The sequence below is a fragment of the Pagrus pagrus genome (assembly GCF_965226575.1).
Source record: "Pagrus pagrus genome assembly, chromosome: 3".
In the NCBI taxonomy this organism is placed as follows: Eukaryota; Metazoa; Chordata; class Actinopteri; order Spariformes; family Sparidae; genus Pagrus; species Pagrus pagrus.
Window position 1 is genome coordinate 8,309,971 of NC_140187.1, and position 19,725 is coordinate 8,329,695.

The following is a 19,725-nucleotide window of genomic DNA, read 5'->3' on the forward strand; positions in this document are numbered from 1 at the left end:
CAAATCTTACCGAGCAGCTGACCTTGGGCAGACTTTCATAGCCTAATTTCCAATTGAATGATGGGAGGTACCGAACAAAAGCATCACCTGTCCAATCATCCAATCCCAAATCTCACTCTGCGAATGGAGCCTCAAGGGCAGAGTTTGTCTCAAATTACATAGTGGGATCACATTCCAGCACTAATGTGCCACCGCACTACTGTCGGTCCCGCATCAGTCTGTCTGAGGCGAACCACAAGCAACCATGTTTCAACAAGTCTCACAAACCGAGGTTCCTGCATTCTTACAGAAAAGAAGAAAAGTAACTCCGCAGTTTGGTCGAACATGTCGCCTGGAACCAGATTGTACGCAAAAAGTTCTTCATGTTCTCGGCACCCCTTTGGAGGCGAACCTGAACAGGTAAGACCGTCGATCGGACAGGAGAACATGAAACGCCCAGCGAGGTAGACGTGTTGCATATATGTTGCATGTTATTAATGATGATTAAGGAGCTGTCTGCTTTAACTTACTTTCATTCTACTGTGTGCAGCATTGGGGATATTAAGTCTTTTTGACATGTTGGGGAAAACGGTCTCCTTACTACTGCGCATGCGTGCGTTCATTGATAATAAAACTACACTAATACTTCTGCAGTGCACCACTTTGAATTAGTTAGGGATGTTTTTTAGTGTTTCACTTGATTGTTTACTCTGTGACGAATCTGAATTTTTAGTTTCTTTTTTGTTGTGTGAGTATTTCTGCTCCCCAGAAATGATGCGACACATTTAATTTGACTTTTTTTTGCACATACGCGCTCATATCCCAATATATCTCTAACTGATTCTGAGTAGTGTATAGTGATGCAAAAGACAAAAGACACCTCAAAGCAGACAGTGTTATTACTGAGGCTGTTGTAAATTATTAGTAGGCTAGATGTGTCACAGACTAAGTGCATGTCTTGATATAGGCTAAATAAATAGAGGAATGCTGAGGGGATGAGTAAACACGAGAGACAGAAGGGACGCAGAGATAGCTGACATGGACGGGGGGGTGGGAGGGTGGGGTTGGTGCAGTTGGCCGACCAATCAGCGAACGGCTTGGACCTTAAGCACCTGCAGCCTTTATAATCTCCTGTCGCTGTCACACCAGACAGTGTGCCAGTCAAGCCGTCTGCGGTTTTCGCTTCCTGATACGCAACAATAGCTGAGCATTCATTCAGTGCCAGTCTGTCTGCAGAGGAGCAGAGAGGACCGCAGCCATGATTCACCCCCGGACCCTCAGTGTAGATTATAATAGGACTGCAAGGGTTGTGTGCGTGGTCGGGTCGGAGCTCAATGTGAACCTGAGCAGGTAGGATCATATTTCAACCTGTTGATGAATACATACATGCACACGCAGACACACACACCCATACATACACACACACGCGCGCGAGCATCCGTCTCTAGACTGTTTGTGTTGGGAGTTGTTTGGTGATTTTGGGATGTTTAATCTAGAAATATTCTATTCTACTCTATTCTATTCTATTCGTTACCTTGGTTACCACTGTCGTTATGGTAGTGGCTTCAGTCTGTAAAAAAGCACCCAAGGGTCACACATGAGTTAAAGTAAAGATATCAATCTTAAATCTGGCTTTGGTGAAAGTGAAAGTCAGCCATACAAGTAGTACCTGAGTGAAAGTATTTTAGTATCTGATATTAAATGCACCTTTCTGGCAGTAACTGAAGCTGATTTACATTTTATTTACATTTAAGTATACGCATCATACTGTGGGTCGATAGATTAATGGGCTGGTCGATTATCAGATCCAGTATTCTGGTCATAAGAGTCAGTGTGACTGAAAAGTAACTCTAAAGTTATCAGATGAATGTTGTGGAGTAAAAAGTACACTATTCGCCTAAATTAACAGAAAATGGAAATACTCAAGTAAAGTACAAGTACTTGAAATGTGTACTTAAGTACAGAGTACCTGTACTCAGTTACATTCAATCACTGGCTATACTCAATGTTGAATATGTCCAATGTGACTGTTATACCGTTACATGTTATATCATTAGAGTTGTATTTCTTAAGCATCAATGAAGTAGCAGAAAATTGGAAGTAAAGTACAAGTACCATATAGTTGTACTTAAGTACCGTAGTTGAGTACTAAGTTATATTTCATCACTGGCGTGTAGGCTGTGTCTCATTTCCGAATTTTTGTTTCAAATATGAAGAGTTCAAGAGACAACCAGTTCAACAGTCAGAATCCAGAGCTGTACGTTTAGATTTGATCCCTATTTTCATAAAACATACACTCAGTTGCTAAAACGTGTGCAGTCCTGCAGTAAATCCTAACATCTCGAAGGTGATAGTGATCAGCTTTTGTTTGAAATGTTTTAGGGAGGCATTGATTCAGTTTTATGGTCATTTGGACTTTGTACTTGTACCTAATAAACTGGCTGCGGAGTGTATAATAACTCCATTTTAGCCACTATCACGAGCAGCAGGAGACATTGTCATTTGCATGCAGATCCTGGTGATGGCGGCCCCGACGGTCTTTTGTTCTGAGGAGAAAAACAACAATCCTCTGTTGTTGCTGCTCAACAGGAGAGACGTTGTTATCCCCAAAGAAATGCGGGCTCTACTTTCTGCCAAATGTCTTCCTACACAACAGAACAGAGCGAGGATAGTTTACACTGGGCCGAGTGTGTGACTGGCACGCAGCCTCGACACCCAGGGGTGCTGAGGGGTTATGGGAATATCTAAAAATGAAAGTGTAATACAATTTGAAAGGACACTAGAGGTTTTGTCTTGTTAAGGAGCTTTGTTTTCAAATCCTAAAGACAGATTCACATTGATAGTAAAGCAGTGCTCCTCATTGGTGGATCTCATCATTCCTCCTGTCTTATCTTGCCATGAAGAGATCTCATTCTAGCTCTGGGCAAAATGCAAAGTTAATATGACATTTGAAGATTTCAAGTAAGAGGATATCTTCCAACGTTACAGTCTTTTTAGCATAAAATTAACTTTTTATGAGCGGTTTCTTGCCCTCAAAGGGAATTTTGTGCCCCATCATTTACAGTGGAGTCACATTTGGAAGGGATCTCGTCACAGCGTAGACAGAGAGAGGAACAATTGCAGCAGCTGATAAATCTTTAATGTGCTTTTGTGATTATTGTTTATAAAAAATCACTGACCAGTGTAAGTTCAGTTGCCCGTATGGTGCCTACTCTTCAATAAATACGTGGTAATGACATACTGCGGAATAGCTGACACATGGGAAACCTGAGATCTAGTGATGGTATAGTGTGAGACTGTCAGGTGTCCCAGTCCTTAGGCAGAATACAGGCGTGTCCTCACTTGCGACTCATATCAAGAAATGTGTAGAACAAGTGCCCCTTTTTCTCATGGAGGCGTCTTGTCAGTGTTATCAATCTCTGGAAGTGAGGCGTAGTGGGAATTTTACCACCCGCTCTGCAACCTTTAACTGCCTCTGCAGTTTCTATCTGCATCACACCATAATAATGAGTTATTTTATTAAAAAAAAAGTCACACATGTTTGAACCATTTATCTCGAGTAACTCTTATCATGACTTCAGCTGCTTCTTTGGCTTACCACCTGTTGAACCATGAAACCCGAGCTTGTGCCTTTGCTGCGCACACCAACGCTCGTCTTGACTCGTATACCCACAAATATTTTCTCTCACCCGTACTTTATGTTTAATTCAGTCTGTTTGTGTTGTGTAAACAAGCTCTAACTTGCTTAATGTCCCGTTTGTCTTGGTTTCCCAGGAGTGCCCCTCCCAGCTCCGAGTTCTTCTCTGTGAAGTGCACTCCCAATGTTCAGTACAGCATCAGCCCCCCGCCCCGGGAGACGTCCCACCTCTCTCCCATCCCTCTCAGTGGAAGCCCAGTGCTGCTCATCAGCATGAGCAAGGCCAGCGAAACTGAAAATGATAACAAGGTAAAGTAGGTTGGAAGTGCATGACTCTGATGCAACAAAGCTGTAAGTCACATGAGAGTACTTCCGATGAAGTGCTAAGAGTGTTTTTCTAAGAGTGGTTCGCAACTATCAGAGAACAGTGTGGCAATATCTTTGATGATTCACTTTCCAGTTAACCAGACGAGATGTTACACATTGAACATAGGTCAAGAGCTTTTTGCCAGCTCAGGAGGTAGAGCCGGTCGTCTAGTAATCGGAGGGTCACTGGTTCGAATCCCAGCCCCCCCCAGCTACATGTCGAGGTGTCCTTGAGCAAGATACTGAACCCCAAATTGCTCCTGATGAGCAGTTTGCACGTTGCATGGCAGCCTCTGCCATCAGTGTATGAATGTGTGTGTGAATGGGTGAATGTGGCAAGCATTGTAAAGCGCTTTGATCTGTCAGTCGACTGGAAAAGCGCTATAGAAATGCAAGACCATTTACCATATAAATAACATGTGACTTTGTTTTATAAGCTGTCTGTCAGGTACTATGATGAGAAGAAAAAAGAGGTGGGGACAGCAATCCTGCACCTGACAGCTGTTGGTAAGTCACAGCACAATAACATGCATTTTTCTGAAGAATAAATAAAGATTTATTACAACTAATTATTTGTTTAACCTTTAAACTCAGTTTGAATTAGCGGCGTGTTTAAAAGCACATCGAAATCCAAACATGACTCATATATTTACTGAAAGGGTTTATATGTGGGTATCAACACAGCCTTTTAGAAACTTCAGCTGTACACTGATATGAAACACTATCTGAAATATTTTGGCCATGCGAAGGCTCTTCGCTATAAACAAATGTGTCTCTCACGCAGAGATCTCTCTGGATGTGGATGCTGACAGAGACGGTGTGGTGGAGAAAAACAACCCTAACAAGGTGAGCTCAGATGTGTCGGGTTAAGATGGCGGTGCAGACACAGTGCGACGCCTAATGGGGGAGATATTTTCTCCTCTTTTCATTTTCCAATAAACAATAACATGCCAGGTGTGACAAACTGAATAGGCTTCTATTTATGGAACCAACTCAGCGCTGCAGATTAATCATTTTAAAGTGTTCCTGCTCCTATTTACATTTCTGAACTTGTCACGCTGCCTCTTCTGTATATGCCTGAACAGGCTGTATTCAGAGAAGGCTCAAGTTTTGCCTTGACATGTTGTTGAACTTTTCACTTCGTCTAAGTTCCTCCTCTGACCTTGATAAATGTCAGAAGGACAGAAGTTTAAGTGTCTTGCAAAACATCTTCCAGCGAAATGTGAGTCAAATTCATTCACGTCCGGCTTGTTGAAAACTTGCTAGGGATCGTGGAAATGGGGTTCTGATGGGCACGGAGCCGTCCTGCTGGTCAACTGTGACTCAGAGCAAAGTTACTGGAAGAAACTGGACCACGCCCAGCGCTACATCTCCAGAGTGTCGGGTAAAACAGCGCGGCATCTTGTTCACCACCTCTGCACTATTAGCTTTTTCATGTTGGCGTTTGGGTCGATCGTATTTGCTTTTGCAAAGTCAGCAGACTAAAGAGATGATAAGGTAGATTAGTTTAATAATACTGTGTGGGGGTAGAGGGCGTGTTGATAAAGTAGGCCACTCGAATGACTTTGCAGTTGACAAACCAGTCGAGCTGAAATCTGATAGTACTCGGTTTGTCTCATTCACATCCTTATAGCTATCATGAATACAACCCCACATTAATATCAGTGTTTAGCTTCAGAGTTGAAAGTTTAAAAAAAAAAAGGAACACAGGCACATTTATGTCATGTATCTGTTACACATGCACTTCAAAATCTAAGAACACAACGACACATGCAGGCAACATTAACGTGACTCTTTGTGGATGTGCAGATCTGAAGGACATGTCTCTCATGGTGCTGCGGACCAAAGGACCCGCCAAACTCCCAGAGGGCTACAAGCTCACCATGCACATCTCTCAGAGTGATGCAGAGAGTGCCAGAGTCTTCAGGTCCAGAGAATCTGAGAATTATAGCCTGAGTGAGTAAAGATGAAGGGTGTGAATGCCCCAGTACAGATGATGTAACAAACATGTAATTCAGCTGGCTTTAAATCCTTTGTTTTTATTGAGCTTATTTTTTTCTTTTTCACGATGAAGCGCCTCAGTGTTTGAACCGTGCTTTTATGTCGTTCCTACTTCAGCGGGGAGTTTCTTGAACGCCTTTTTGAAGGACTACCCGATGGTTCTGAGCAGTGAGGTCCTGTCCAGCGAAGTGCCTTACCTCGGAGGCGACGCAGAGATGAAGTTTTACGTGGAGGGCCTCCGTTTTTGTGACAGAGACTTCGATGGGCTCATCAGCATCAACCTCAGTCTGTTGGAGCCCATCGGTGAAGTAAGACCTGCAGCATTTTAACAGTCTCCGTTTCATCTCCCACTAGTGTTGTCACGATACTGAAATTTCTAACTTTGATACAAAAATATCGATATTTGATACTGCATTCGATGGAGGGCATTAAATGTTTGAAGATAAATATAACACAACAATATTTAAGCTAATCTGACTATTTCGGCAGCAGATTGTGTGGACTCGCTGTCGAAGAGAAGGAAGAGCAAGAAACCACAACTAGTATCAGTATCAATACTAGTATGTAAACAGTTTCAAATATTCCAAACTGTTATTAATTAATTGATATTTTTGACAACACCATCAGGCGAATTTATTCACTGAAAAAAGCTCAGGTTTATATATCTTTATATGTCTTTTAGATTTTTCTTAAGTCAAATCACTTGACATAAAGAGAGTACAGCTGACTCAGCAGCCTCTCATGTTTTTACAGGCTCTCCCTGAGACGCCTATTTTCACAGACAAAGTCGTCTTCAGAGTGGCACCGTGGATCATGACCCCAAACACCCTCAAGCCCATAGAAGTGTTTGTCTGCAGGTAAGAGCACACGAGTGAATAATAAAGCTGATGGTGACAATAATCGTGTCAAAAGGATTTTAGTGTTACACACTCCTCTTTATTTTTACTCACACTGGCAAGAAAATTACACATGCGAGCAATGATTCACAGCAACACCCTTGTCCCTGAGTTTTAAAGATATTTCATTTTATTTGTTTTTGTTTTTGTTTGTTTTACCTAAAAGAGTTTGAATAACGATGTTTATTGGTGGAATTTGAAGATGTAAAAAGCCAGATGAACTCGCATATTATTGCTGTTGTGAAAACCTCTTCTCTGTCTGTGTTTACCTTCTCAGCACGACTGATAACTACCAGTTCCTTAAAGGGATGAGGAACCTCGTCAAAGCGAGCGGGTACAAGCTGAAGATTTGCCATGAGTACATGAACAGAGGAGATCGCTGGATGCAGGTAGGAAAAAAAATTGCTTCACTTTCACATCTATGCCGTTTATGGGAAGTACGTCTGAGGCGTCAGTGTCTGGAGGTTATTCTTGGGAAACTTGGCGCCTCTTTTCCGGTAACAGCCACAATAACGGCGGCATTGGTTACTTCATCGCCACATTGCACAACTAAAGAGGAAGAATGAGTAAAATAAACAAAGAATCGATTGAAAAAAATGTGCTTCTTTGAAAAATGACAAGCACACAGAAAAGACGAAAATCAGCAACGTATTTTTTGTTATTAAAAACCTCAGAGGACAAGTAAATATAATAATAACTCATTTTAAATCTATTTTTCAGGATGAGCTGGAGTTTGGTTACATCGACGCACCTCATCAGCGGTTTCCTGTCGTTCTGGATTCCCCTCGAGATGGAAAACTCGAGGACTTTCCATATAACGAACTACTGGTGAGAGATAGACTCAAATTTCTCTTCTCTGGTGTTTGTTAATAGAATATGCTTTCAGGGCAAAGGTTCTGGCATCATTTTGTATCTAATCATAAACCAACTTTTAACTGGTTATGAGCAGGGTCACGGGGTCCAATTCCAAGCAAAATCATAACAATACTAAGGCATGTTGATAACTTTAGGTATTTCTACAAAATAGCCATTACTGAGCACTAAAAGCACCCAAATCTGTTAGCTGTAGGCGTGCATGTAACCTAGGAGTTAACAGTATGCCTACTAAGACACATTTTAATTTGTTCCACTGTCGTCATATCGTATTATTCTTAGATAGCCACAAATAGACACATTAGCCCATTGCTATGCATCCTGCACAGATCCTTAAAAATAGTAGTATCGGAGCGCTCAGTTTGTAAAGCTTATGGCCCTTTGGTGTGTGTTATGTCACTGTTTCCTTTCAGTCTTTAGCTGTCCTGTCGTATAAAGCCGTGAAAAGGACAAAATAATATTGATAAAATAAGGGGTCTTTGTTGCACAAGCTTACAAAAGAAGATCTTTAAAAGAGGAGGCGGTGGTGCTCATCTCGCTTTCGTCCAGCAGGGCTGCCAAAATCAACAAAAGTGAAGTGAAGTGTTGCTTCCTTTGCTGCTTTAAAGTCCCCCCTTGACCCAAAAATGTGTTTTCCACTCTGTGTTTTCACCTGGATAGTTCAGCTTCCCTGTGCAGGATGATGTACAGTATGTGCAGAGTTGAACAGTAGAAGGCTGTTTTCACATTAAGCTATTTGCTAAAAGGGGGAAGGTTTCTCTGTGCTTGAATTAAATCTTTGTTAAAGGTGTGAGGTCAAGTGCACAATCAGTAAAGACAAAAAAACTTTCAGTGAAGTAGGAGACATCTTGTATACGGAAATTAAACTTCTGAAATGAAAAATATTTGCAAATTCATAGATAATGGATTTTTCAAGAAGGGATGTACATTTTAAGATGTTACTTACAGGTAGTTCATTGTCCAATGCAGAGTATTTCCATATGATTTTAAAACACGTCTGGATCTTTAACCACCTTCATGTCCTCAGGGTCCCGACTTCGGCTATGTGACGAGGGTGGCTGAGAGAAAAGATGTGAGCAGCCTGGACTCATTCGGTAATCTGGAGGTTAGTCCTCCCGTCACCGTGAACGGAAAAAACTACCCCCTGGGCAGGATCCTCATTGGCGTGGCCTTCCCCACGTGAGTGTGCAAGACACCCAGAGATGAATCCATGACTTAGGAAGAACATGAATCATTTATAAAAGAGCATATTCATATGATTAATACGTCCAGTTTATTTGTGAACATACCTGCATCTCTCTCTTTCTTGAAGGGCGACTAAAGGACGGAACATGACCAAAGTAGTTCAAGACTTCTTGTGGGCTCAGAAGGTTCAGGAGCCCGTTGCCTTGTTTTCTGACTGGCTCTATGTCGGCCACATAGATGAATTCATGAGTTTTGTTCCTGCACCTGACAGAAAGGTAAATATTCCCTTTTTAAAGGCATACTATGAAGGATTTGTCAGTTGCTGTTGGTAAACACCCATTTCAAAATTGGCCCCTCATCTCTGGCTCAACTGACAAAGCTGAGAGCGAGAGAGTGAATTAAGAGAGGGAGCGTCGTTAGCGAGATCAGAGCAGTGGATCAGAGGAATTAAACGTTATCTTTTGATTGTTTCAAGGCTGTCCAAAAACCTCCACAACGCCGCCCGGAGTGCGCGAGTGCAGCCAAAGTGCATCCTGTCCGCCTGCTCAGTCTATGTGTGTGTGTAGCTCAGCCCCGCCCTCGGTCAAACAGTCAACAGACCTGCAGCTGTTTATACATCTGTAACTGACTGAGAGCAGAGAGACAGAGACAACAACGTCCCCTGGTCGCTATGTTTTTATACAGTCCCCGAAACAGACCATATGCCGTCATTGGCTCGGGGCTACACACTAGAGCCCTGCGCGGGAATGTTTTCTTCATCCTGCTTCCCCTGAATTTCTGACCATTACCACCATCTCCTGGGTGCTGTGTGGTCCACTTCCACCCGTTCCTTCGATGTGTGTGTCCACTCCCGCCCACACCCGCAAACATCCTGAACATTCACTCCCGCACAATAGAGTTTCATTGATTTTGTCTCCCGTCCCGCAGGGAAAACACAGTGTGTGATATTAATGAAAGACATCCATACCTGTCGTTAACGCAGGGAAATTGGTTGTATGTCAGTACTTTTACACACTTATTGCAACATACAAAGTTCCATTGGATTTATTGTCAAAGCAAAAAGCAAAAGAACCTGTTTGGCAATAATTCAATTATTGCCAATACATTATTAATTAACGTTATGAAAGAGGAGGGAGTTTCCTTTCTGAACTGCAGCCTGTCACCTACAGCTCCTCCATGTTCCATTACTCCCACGGATCAGCTGTCAAAAATAAGTGGAAAATGACCGTGTTAACTCTAGTTAGCCGCCCGCTCCTGTGAGAGTTGGTTGGGTCCTGAATACAACAAAATACCAATAAAGTACATGTAGAGGGCAGCGTCTCTGGAGACGAAGACACCACCACGCACTTCTACTGGGTCATGAATGATGACTGAGAGGGAATTCTTCTTTATGATAATATTAATTGTTTTGTCAAACTCCTGAATAGTATGCCTTTAAACAGAAACCTCTTAAACTGCTTAACTGAAGAATCAATTAGTTAGAAGAGAGGACGTGATAGTGAAATGCTGTTATGTCCATTGTGAGATTGCATAAGCTCTCAGGATAAGAGACAGCCAGTGTTATCTTTGTCTCTTGTGTTTCTGTGCACAGGGCTTCCGGCTGCTGCTGGCCAGCCCAGACGCAGGCTATAAACTATTCAAAAGCTTGCAGAGGGATGGACACGGACAAGCCAAACTGTTCGAGGGTAGGCTCATCTTTAATAATGCTATCTGCAGAAAATTTGCCGTAATCTACAAACTCATCACATAATTCTTAACACTCTGAATAATGGTTCCTAAAAGGTGTGGAAGATGAAGAACCAATTACAGTGGATGAGATACTCGATGATGAGACTCTCCGAGATCATAATAGCTACGTGCAGGTGAGTGAGACAGACAGGATGATGAAAGACTGGCTCAATCTGTGAAAATCCAAACATTATATGTGGCTTCTTACTGGGGATGTACTGTAATCTGCGCTGTTTGGTCAGAGGTGTGTGGACATCCTTTAATACGCTGCTACAGCCTCCACTCTGAAGGCTTTCCACAGGATTTTGGAACCTGGCTGCAGGGATTTTGCTCCCGTTTGGCCACGAGAGCATTAGTGAGCGCCAGCACTGATGTTGATAGATAAGGCCTGGCACACTGTCAGCGTTTCAGTTCATCCCAAAGGTGACGGATGTGGGTAAGATCAGGATGATATCCCCTCAGTGGAACGAAGGGGCTGAGCCTTAATCGCGAAAGACGGCCTCAGACCATTAGTCCTCCACCAAACTTTACAGTTGGCACCATTGCATTCAGGCAGCACTGTTCTCCAGGCATCCAGCCAAACTATGATTTGTCAATCAGCAGGCGAGGTCGTAAAAAGGTTCATGACATCAGACAACATGCTCTAGATTTCAATGGCGGTGTGCTTTACACCACCCAAGCTGACATTTGGCATTGCTAATCTTAGTCTTGTGTCCCACCTGGCCATTTTCTTCTGTCATTACCAAGTTTCACTTTCAAGTTCCAAACTTTTTTTTTGTGCACACTATGTGCTCCTGCATGTTCTCTGAGCTTGTGTGCTCCTACTGCAACACTGTGCTTCCCTCCTGTGTTCCTGTGCTCCTCTCCAGCCTGCATTTCAATTAGTCCTGCCCTGTTCCAAGTGCTTATTAGCTCCTTCCCTGCTCTCTTATTTCCAGGCAGATGAGGGGAATGGGTGGAATAAAGTTTTGGAATAAAGTTCTGCAACTGATGTGTCTGCCTGGCACATCATTAAACAAGAGGTCGATGTTTCGGCCACATCAGTGAAACCTTGACCTTTTTATTAACACATCTATCAATGCAGTGAAAAGTGTGTGTGGGAACTCACTGTTGTTGTTGTCAAGCACCTCATAATGATGGTTTTGAGGATTTCTATGTGAATAAGAGACAGACCATGATTACAGAATGAGCAGTGGATGATGTAGTTGTACCGTCTGCTCTCTGTCAGCACTGCGTCGACTGGAACAGGGATGTCCTGAAGAGAGAGCTGGGCCTGGATGATGAGGACATCATCGACCTGCCAATCCTCTTCAAATTAGTAACGGGGAACAACGAGTGCGAGTACAGAGCTGTGGCTTACTACCCTGACATGGTATGTTCAGACATCCTTCGCTGTTATCATTTTCCAATGGTTGTTTCGAATTTAAAAGACATGAATGCACTCATCAGTGATAAATAAAATGTAAGTAAATGAGTCTTGTGATCTGTCTCATCTGTTTCCAGGTGAACATGATCGTCTTGGGGAAAAACCTAGGCATCCCCAAGCCCTATGGCCCCAAGGTGAACGGACGCTGCGCCCTGGAGGCTGAGATGCTCTCCCTGTTTGAGGGCCTGGGCCTCAGCTGCACGTTCATCGACGACTTCGCCTCCTACCACAAGCTGCTGGGAGAGGTGCACTGCGGCTCCAACGTCCGCAGGGAACCGTTTGACTACAAGTGGTGGAACCTGGAGATGTGAACGAATACTTGACAGTAGATGGAGATGGGTAACAGAACGAGTCCTTGTTTTCAAATCTTGGAAGAAACCCTTGAGTTAGCTTTAGGTGGGAGGAGATATCTTTCTTGTCGAGGCCTTACATTTCTTTCTGTCTTAAAATCATGAAAAACAACAAATTTTTCCGAGCAATCACTTTGCAATATGTGCCACTGTTTTCTAATTAACATGTGCCTCATTTTCAGATGACAATACTTGCACAGTAACCATCAACATTTATATAGGAAGAATTACCACAGAGGTTTGATCTACCGTATGCATCTTCATCTTTATTAAACATTTTTGTTGGCTTTATTTACAAAAAAGGATGAAAAGCAATATTTACAATATTTAGTCTTTTGAACAAGGGCTTAAGCAGACTGTTGACAAGAACCCAAAATACAAGAAATACAATCATTTGAATCGAGCACATAGAGGATTCACTCCCAATCTTGTTGTGGTTTGGGCCGGCTGTTGGCCTACAGTGCAAGCACAGCTAGATGAATGGTACCACATAGTGATGTGCTATAATAATACAGAGCCACGAGAGGGCGCACTTCATCTACTCAAGCATTTCCAAAGTTCAGAGGAAAATCATTTGAAATCATATCTTTTCATAAAGGCTGTAATACACAAATGTGTACTTGTTACAGAAAGTCTGTATATTTTTTTCTAATGCCATTTTTTTTTTTTTTGTCGAGTCAAATGCAAACTGTTACTTTGTTCAGTGTTTTGTAGCTATTAACAGCTCGATGAATACAGTTTATAGGCAGTTTTGCATTTGGTCCAGTGTCTTAAAACTTTTGTACTTTCAAAAAACTATAAACGCTGTCTTTAATTCACTATAGACAATAAATCGCATGTCTGCTTCAGTCATATTACCGAAATAAAACGACTCAGCTCAAACTGCATCAGTGCTTTCCTTCATAACAAACTCAAGACAGGAAAAAGCTTCTCCGCTCAGGAGAGGTGGACTGCCTCGGACTCAAGTTTACCGTGACCAGGAGTCACAGTACCACCATTCATTGGAGCAGATAAACGCGTATCTGCCAGGTTTTTACATTCAGTTGCCAGCTCGCAACGCAGTGCCTTTAAACACGACCCCGCCTTCGAAGCAGCCCACGCGACACAATCATTAGAAAGGCAACTTCAAGACGAGTCACAGTGTAATTCTTATTCAGCAACAAATCAGGTTTTTTCAAAAGGTCAGCATTTTCGAAATAACTGAAAACGTAGTGCCTGGGTCACGTACATATATTACATTTTACAAATAAAAGTAGGAAACTGGCATTTGGCTCTCTATCAGCAATGTGCGCTGCATCTGGAGATGCTGGCTGGTTTTTCAATAAAACACAAATCACAGGGACAACATCTCTATGTCAAGCATGGCACCAGTGTACAGAAGAGAGGTTTTTTTTTGGCAAGCAGATTTACACCATGCACAGTACTGTTGTATACACACACCCATACACAGACATCGAATCAGCAAGTGGTGTGTGACAAAGAGTATCTGGAGACAAAGGACTAAACAGCAGTACCTTGAAGTGTGGATTGAGGATGCACATTGCTGGTTGGGGCACGACAGTAATTATGTTTTTATACTCTAATTTTATAGCATCAATAGAGTCTACATCTGTTAAAATATTGATTTTCTTCTAAAGACTTACATAAATGTTTTAATTTAAAAATTGCAGATGCATTTTCTGTGGTTTATTTCACCTTTCAAGAAGAGAAAGGTGACTAATTGTATTACAGCCACCAACAACAGCATCACAGAAGTACCCTCCATCAAAAATAGGACATATTTACCGAAGCTGTCATAAAACGCGACACATATCCACTGCAGAATACTCAGAAGAAGAATAGATCATCAATAAAACACACAAAAAAAGTGCCCTGACAGACTGCCACACACACACACACACACACACCCGGTACATCAAAGTTTAACCCATGTACAATATCACAGTGGGATGTGAGGTTTACATAAAAAAACAAAACATTTTTTCCTCTCTAGTGCAACTCTCCTCTCTGTAGATCCACTTTTCTGTTCAACAAGCTCAGCAAACAACAGTCGTTTGATCGGTCTCTCTGCGTCTTTCACCACAAGATTAAATACCCTGTTCAAATCCTGCTGAGATGATGACAGTCAGCGGTTATCCTGCATGGGTGTGGAGGTCTGGTTTCCTTTGCCTTGAGCGTTCAAGGAGGGTCCACATGGAGCTGGAATGAGGGCGATAGGTCGGTACCTGTCCATGGAACTGGGTGTCTGTCATGACAGGCAGCAGATCCATGCCAAACACACACAAGGAAGATCTGTCAGTCTCTTTCTCTGGCTTCTAATTCTGCTCCTCTTCTGCATCTGGGGTGGAGTTCACATGCCCTTGGCTTGTTTTTTGGCAAAAGCTGCCTCTTATGGGAATGCTGAGACAAAGGAGAAGAAATGGGATTGGCAAAAAGGAGAGGCAGGTGAAAGAGGGGTTATTTCATTAAGTAGCCCAAGACTGAGTCAATACTATGTCTTACCTGAAAATGGACATCAATGTAGTGATCACAGGAGTGTGGCTAACAGTTCTGCAAACACACATGGAGAGACGTCACAATTAAATACAACAACACAAAATATCAGAGTAGGGCTGCAAACTAATGATCATTTTCATTATTGATTCATCTCTTTATTCTCTTCTTAGCCATGCCAGTGGTGCGGCAACACAATGTCTGCCTATGAGTTTACCACTTTGGTCCAGACTGAAATATCTCAACAACAATCAGATGGACATTTTTTCCCCGGAGATGGATCCTGTTGACTATGGTACTGCCATGGAATTTGGTACAGACATTCATGTGTCTCTCAGCTGATTCGAGGGGGGAAGTCGTCCCTGTTGTTAGCGAAATAACCAAAATGCATCCGGCTTGTTAACCTGCAGGTCTCCCCGCTCTCCTATCCTCCAGGTAGCAGAGAGAGAGGACAGGGGCAGAGTGGTTGTTTAGTTGAATATGTTAGTCTAGTCATTGATCCTTCGTCTGACAGAAGTTTGTGCAAGTTAGAGTCTATGGCCTCCTGTGCTGCGTGTTGATAAATCCACGACACTGTCCATGGTGCTGAAGTGCCCACAACACATAATTGTGCCTTTGTGGGGTTTTGGGGGCCATGGCCATCCCATTACATTACCTCTCAGGATGAATTGTTGTGCCTTTTGTGATCCCTTACTCTTTCATCTGGAGCAAGGGTCGCCAACATGGTAAGTAGGGCACCTTGAAGCTCCGAGACTGTCTCCTAAAACATTTAACCTATTAAACGTATAGCAGTGTTTCCCACACATATACTCTACCCGAGCACCATCCGATCACCATCCGTGATTAGTAACTAGTGGACAATCTGCCCTCGCTCTACGTATTACTCTCTCTCCTTGAGGTAGCTCCCAGTCTCAAAAAGGTTGGTGACTGCTCATGTAGAGCCTATGCTGTACTTATTCTTGTACTTGTGTTTACTGCTAATCACTATGTTAGCATTCAGCTGCTCACAGAAGCACAAGCGTGGCTGTAGACCCTTTTTATTGTACTGTTCAGTCCATAAATTGTGAAAAACGGCCCACTACAATTTCCCAGAACTCAATCTGTCATCTCTCATCTGAGGTGGACGTAGTGACTGTTTGATGTTTCTTCTCAATAAATGACTTTAACAATTAATCAGAAGGGAACATTCTTTCCAGTGACTTTGTAAAACACGGAGCAAAAACCATCCGAGTGTCACCGAATGACGGCGGTTTGTCTCACCGATGAGGACCTGTGCTCCTGCGAGAGTCGCTCTGGCTTGGGCTGGCTCTCTGTCCCTTTCGGCTCGGATGTCTTCACTCCCTCAGCTTGCTGTTGAGGATGAGAGGCTGTAGGGAGGGAGGCAACAGATGTGTGGCTGTCATGGTTAATAAACTCATGCATATAATGCTGCCAGCTGTTCTAGCCAAACTAGGATAAGCATGCAAAAGATTAATGGTTCACTTCAGAGTGAATCATAAATGATAGGAAAAAAATGCACAGCAGAACAGACGTCGTGTGGAAACTGCAGATGAGTTTTGAATGTACCTTTTAGGCAAAGCAAACTTTTTTCATTTATCAAGAGTTTGGTAATTTTCACAGAGTGGGCCTTCTGTCGTTGGCAGTGAGCTCCACTGGTGCGGCTGAGGTGAATCACCCGTGCGCCCCGATATTAATTGCTCAGGAAGCAGGGAGCGTTATTCTTACATCTGCCCCACCTAGATTTTCCCTAGGTACTCTGGGTAAGTGAAACAGTTGACCTCTGGTAACTTCAGGCTATCGCTGACCCAGAAATATGAACCCCCTTCCTTCTCGACTCACCTGGAAAACTTCCCTGGCTGCTACCGCATGCACTGTCCTCCATCGAGCTGTACACAAATGAGTCTTTCTTCAGCGGCGTAACACAAGACACACTTTCCTGCAGGAGGGGTAGAGGAAGTTAGAAAGATCCCCCTCCTTATTTATTTGTATAACAAGAACAAGAAAGACAGCATAATCATAACCACATCTCTACTCCATGATTGTATTTGCATTTTTTGTCTATTTTTTAGATGCAAAATGGTGCAAGTGAAAGGATAAACACATTAATATGTATTACTATGCAATACATCTTCAGACCTGCCATTGCTGCAATATAGTGAAATCCATCAAACCTTCTCACATCCTTTGTTTCAATTTTTAGGTAGCAGCAAGCAACAGATTAAAAAAAGAAGATTATTTTTCCCCCATGGTAAACAAGAGACAAATGTTAATAAATCAGCTGTGAGAAGCTGCCTGTTTAGGTTTGAGGAAGCGACATTAAATATATGAACTTTCATTATCTCCACCCACCAGTCCAGTGTCGTACTCCTCGTCTGCCTCGTGCTCGTTCTCGTGCTCCTCCACGACGCTGGCGAAGCTGCTGGCGTTGGAGGAGGAGCGGGAAAGGTCCTGAGCCTCGGGGATGGACGCCGCCCTGCAACACATGGCCAGACTACACACCTGGGTCACTCTGACCGCACAAACGCCTGTGTTTTCCCACACATGGAATTTATTTTTTGTAATTGTTGCTTTGTGTTTGTGGTATCTGATTAATTCATCATCTTCAACTCACAGCACCGCAGGTAGCACTTTCAAGCAGCGCAACTGATGGCAGTGTGTTTACTTATGTGCCAGGAGGAGTAATCTGTTAAGCTGTTGGAGTCTAAATGAGCTCTATCTAGGGCTCGGTAATATGTACCAAAACTTACAGTTTATCGTATTATTTTTAACTATATTTCACCTATGTTATACTGATGACAATCTAACTGTTATACAAAGCATAGTTTTTATGCAATTTTTCAACTCACCCAGTTTCCTTAATTTTTTTGTGCAACCTCACGTGCAATATTCTGTTGCAATTGCAGTCTCTGATTACTCAATATCATCTACACTGTAGTTATAGTGTACTACATAACTCACATGTCTATTTCTAGTATTTCTATTCTTATGTATATTTACATAGTTGTATCAAACATATCTATTATATACATATATAATGCACATTTTTTTTACAGAATTTTATATTTGATTTCTTATTATCTTTTTCTATTTATATTGTCGTATAATCTCTCGATACTGTAACATTTCTATGGTAGAAGGAGCAACTGTAATTTACCCAATTCCCCCTGATTTTGACATATGAGATGAAGTGCAGCCTTTAAGACATGGTAAAACACAATTTAAGCTATGTCATGCCAATACCATATTGTCTCATATCAGGTTTAGTACATGCATGTTTAAATGATCTACTTCTGCCTGATTGAGACTGCAAAACTATGAATATTTGGTATATACTGTGTCTTGTCTAAACTAGAAGAGTGTTGCACCACCAATTAACAAACACGAGTGAAAAAGATAATGTGAATTTGTTGGCTCGCCTTATTAAAAGGGCTCGAGAGACTTACGACTACGAGGGTAATCATCCATGTAATAAAGAAGCTCCTCCAATCTACAGTTTACAAACGCATTAATCCTTTCCAACCATCCAAACCATCAACCATCACAAATAACTTCTAAATGTGCGCAGATGTATTGAATGAAAATAATAGTCACCTATTCTTAGTGGCAGGAAACTCTGGAGAGCTGTGATTGGACGAGTTGTCCGATTTGTTTTCCAGCGAAAAGTGGGCGCTGTCTGGTGTCCTCTGGGTGTTGGGAGACACATCCCGGCTTCAGGGCAGAGATGGAGGGTGACACATGACAACACTGTAAGTGAGCTTATTTCATAAGACATTAGACAAACCCTTGATGGGTGTTATAACACATCCATAACATCTAAACATGTGTTGTGCTGTGAACATGTGCTGAAAACTGCTGTTTAACTGTTGTTGACCTGTTTTCCTCACTGTAGTGACAAGCTGATTTATTCCTGTATCTCAAATATTACATGAAAGGTAAAGACATTAATCATGCACTATCCCTTTAATTTTACCCTGACCTAACCCTGATATAGACTTGAGGTCATATTGCCCACCACTACTTGTCACAATCACAAGAGAAGCATGAAAGCAACAGCTCAACAAACGGAGGCGCTTCTTCCGGAGATCATATTGTTGTCCGGATGGTGCAGAGCAGAAACCACCAGACTGGCAGTGAAGTGACACAGGAAACACAAGAAAACTATTCTTAATGAAAAGTCTTCGACCCAATTTCCAACGAAATGCCAACAGAGCGCCCACACAGATGGGAAAAGCAAATTGCAAGGTGAAGAAAATAAACTGTGAGCGCTGCTTGCCCGAGGCCTCACACAAAGTGAGCCTATTATGAATCTTACCCAAATGCCATCCAACGAGGGCGTGCATCTTCGACAGCGTGTCTCCTAATGGCTGTTTTCCTCGTTCTAATGTCCTTGCTTCCATCTGTCGCAACACTACTCTCTCCTCACTACCCACTTCCCTGCTGATCATGCTCTGCTCGCTCCTCTCACCTCCTCTCTTGGACCTCCTGGATGTTCTCGATGCCAATGGCGCTGCTGCGGCGGGAGCTGAAGGGCCCCGACTTTTTCCTGGTCGGGCTTTTTCCAGGAATGATCAATGACTGACAGCGGGGTAGGGAGAGGAAAGTCAGACACACACAATGGGGATAGTATAACCATTTCACAACCACGGCATATACGTTTGTATTATACACTGAAACATGTCTACATGTAGGAATACGCTGTGAGGGAATAATGAACGGATGGCTTGATAAATCCTGATAATGCGATGACACATTGGGCTTCAAACAGAAACTGATTTCATGTTTTACATTCTC

At 42.6% G+C, this 19,725-nt stretch overlaps 2 protein-coding genes across 7 annotated transcripts in view; one reads left to right on the forward strand and one right to left on the reverse strand.

The window, feature by feature from the left end:
- The first annotated feature begins 243 nt into the window (after nt 1-243).
- Nucleotides 244-13,328, forward strand: padi2 (peptidyl arginine deiminase, type II). Of its 2 annotated transcripts, none has more exons than XM_084346221.1 (16): nt 244-399; nt 3,754-3,925; nt 4,420-4,489; nt 4,767-4,828; nt 5,249-5,366; nt 5,792-5,938; nt 6,101-6,291; nt 6,737-6,840; nt 7,157-7,268; nt 7,600-7,707; nt 8,780-8,931; nt 9,065-9,212; nt 10,529-10,622; nt 10,720-10,799; nt 11,894-12,037; nt 12,169-13,328. In XM_084346221.1, the coding sequence occupies exons 1-16, from the start codon at nt 245-247 to the stop codon at nt 12,400-12,402; spliced, it is 2,091 nt and encodes a 696-aa protein (XP_084202347.1). In that variant the 5' UTR covers nt 244; the 3' UTR covers nt 12,403-13,328. The 2 variants fall into 2 exon arrangements, with proteins under 2 accessions (XP_084202347.1, XP_084202348.1); XM_084346222.1 differs by lacking the exon at nt 244-399 and adding an exon at nt 1,132-1,329.
- The window catches only part of rap1gapb (RAP1 GTPase activating protein b), a 110,311-nt gene continuing 103,273 nt past the window's right edge, over nt 12,688-19,725 (reverse strand). For all 5 annotated transcript variants that reach the window (XM_084346174.1, XM_084346171.1, XM_084346170.1 and 2 more), the window contains 7 exons: nt 19,400-19,509; nt 18,526-18,642; nt 17,284-17,425; nt 16,774-16,870; nt 16,195-16,301; nt 14,944-14,991; nt 12,688-14,841 (listed from right to left, as the gene is read on the reverse strand). In XM_084346174.1, the coding sequence (XP_084202300.1) occupies nt 14,983-14,991; nt 16,195-16,301; nt 16,774-16,870; nt 17,284-17,425; nt 18,526-18,642; nt 19,400-19,509 (582 nt within the window). In that variant the 3' untranslated portion in view covers nt 12,688-14,841; nt 14,944-14,982. The remainder of the gene's footprint in view (nt 14,842-14,943; nt 14,992-16,194; nt 16,302-16,773; nt 16,871-17,283; nt 17,426-18,525; nt 18,643-19,399; nt 19,510-19,725) is intronic.